This window comes from Meleagris gallopavo, chromosome Z (assembly GCF_000146605.3).
Source record: "Meleagris gallopavo isolate NT-WF06-2002-E0010 breed Aviagen turkey brand Nicholas breeding stock chromosome Z, Turkey_5.1, whole genome shotgun sequence".
Lineage (NCBI taxonomy): Eukaryota > Metazoa > Chordata > Aves > Galliformes > Phasianidae > Meleagris > Meleagris gallopavo.
In genome coordinates this window covers 20,772,950-20,775,165 of record NC_015041.2, presented here as the reverse complement: position 1 = coordinate 20,775,165, position 2,216 = coordinate 20,772,950, and the positions used below count along the sequence as shown (strand labels likewise).

General features: G+C 37.8%; 1 protein-coding gene across 1 annotated transcript in view; it reads right to left on the bottom strand.

Moving 5' to 3' along the window:
• The window catches only part of MTX3 (metaxin 3), a 9,702-nt gene that overhangs the window by 6,482 nt on the left and 1,004 nt on the right, over positions 1 to 2,216 (bottom strand). The window contains exons 2-3 of the mRNA XM_010725519.2: positions 1,936 to 2,096; positions 392 to 468 (exon numbers count right to left, since the gene is read on the bottom strand). Of these exons, the coding sequence (XP_010723821.1) occupies positions 392 to 468; positions 1,936 to 2,096 (238 nt within the window). The remainder of the gene's footprint in view (positions 1 to 391; positions 469 to 1,935; positions 2,097 to 2,216) is intronic.

Here is a 2,216-nt window from a genome sequence, read left to right as displayed (position 1 = left end):
AAGAATAACCAGGAGTTGATTACCCATTTAAACAGCTAAAACTACACTTCCTTAACTGTGATCTCCTAGGTCTGCAAAGCTGCAATGACGTTAAAGTGTTATAATTAACAGCATGATGAAACTCAGTGAGAAACTGTTCAGTTGGGGCTAGCCTGTTGTCCTTTTTCAATGAAGAATTTTCCTGTGCCTATTTTTAAACTTTTCGTAACAACCAAACTTTTAAGCAGCAATCCATGATCCACCATTTTTCAATTCTTATGTGTGTACAAAATGCAGAAAAGCAGTAAGTCAGAACTGGTTTCCAGGTTTTAAGAAGCCTTTATCAATCTGTGTGGGGGATGCAAAAATTCACTACAGGGTAGAAGAAACCAATCTTCTCAGAGCAACATACCTGCTTTCTTAAGAAGTTTAGTATTTTTGCTGGCTGAGAAATAACAATGTCTTCTGATATCAGGACTGGTACATCTGCTAGAAGGAATAAACAATACAGTCAACAGAATTTATATCTAGCAATTCTAATGTAACTGGAAAGTGATCAACTACTTGATCTGTCTTCCTTTCCTCCACTGCATGCTCTGACCTTCCCAACACAAATGTATAAAGTGAGCTATATGTAGTTGATTTCCACCAAGATCATACATATATTTGGCATATGGTGGCCTTTGCTAATAATACATTAAAAAGGGCCCAGACTGAATCCAATGTCATCTACTAGATATCTGATACTTTGAGATCCAGGCTATTTGTCTGGACTTCAACAAGAATATTTGCCATGACTTTTTCATCCTACTTTTTCCTTGCCCTTCCTAAACCATTTTTACTGCGTCCAACCACTGATTAAGCTACCTAAGTGCCTAAAGAAGACCTCTTCCAGAATCAAAGAATTTTTTTCTCCCAGAAGCATATTAGTCCACTTTTACTCATTAGATTGTAGAATTAAAGACTGTAAACTGTACATCTCTTTAACAGAGGCTGTCTTATAGCATGTTTACAAGGTACCTGCCACAGTGAGCCTAACAGGACTATTAAGCTAAATGCTACTGAAATATCAATTATAAAATACTTTGATTTTTTTTTTCTGGTAGGGATTTTAATTATCTTGCCCATGAAGAAAGCCACAAAAATTATGGAGAAGTAAGCCAAACTAGTTCTTGGTAGTTCTGCTAACAGAAAGCAATACACCAAACAGTAAGAGTGAAAGGTACAACAACAGGTGGACACAATAGTGCCTAAAGACATGGTAAGTTTAAGTGACAAACTACTTCACCTTGCAGTGATATTACTTGTCTGGAATACACCAACGCAATGACCTAAACACTGAGCAAACAGATAAGCAGTATGTAAAACGATCCAATGTAAAGAAATCCTCTGACATCATCTCTGACAACCCACTTGGCACCTAACTTGTCAGCCAGCTTTTCTGATTGAAGCTCTGTAACTTAGGACAGTACCAAATATCCTATCTGATGCAAGTTATACTCTTTCAGGCTCACATTCTACATCCACCCACAGAAGCTTGTTAAATCATGTGTAATTAAAGAATGCTACTTCCATTATGCAAGTCTAGTAACTACTGTATAAATATTTCCATGCAATTGCCTTCAGTGTATCATCTGTTCAGACTGCCTGACAAAACACGTGTGTGTGCTTTTGCATTGCCTCTTTGTTGACTCTCCTCTGCATCACCGATACACATTTTACTAAGGTGCTCTTTAAGGCATTCTATTATATCTTCTGTTTTTTGTCCCTTGCAAAATCACCACACTTGAATCTGTAAAGACGTTTATCAGTATGTAATGGAAGCAGGTAAACCGCACAGGGATGGACAGAACATGACCACAAAACCAAAGGAATTGAAGAAAAAGAAACTTTGGGATTAGATCCCACACTTCTAAAGCAATAAGGATTAAAATAATAGAAATGTAAATAAGGTACCTTTTGGAGAGCTCCAGGAATTATTTATAGTATTCACTATCAGAGGAGCTCCAGCGAATTTAGCATAAGCCTGCAACAAATTGCAGAAAATAATCTGGTTAGCACATGCAAGTGTAAGACAGCAATTCAAAAAGCAGGCCTGAGCATTCCGATCAGCTGCGCTGGGTTAAATAAAAATAATTCTTTAGAATTTCACTAACACCACGCGCGCCTGCATTTCTAAACTAGGAGCAGGCTCCTATTTTTGAGGGTTCTGGTCAGAGCTCATTGCAGCGACGTGC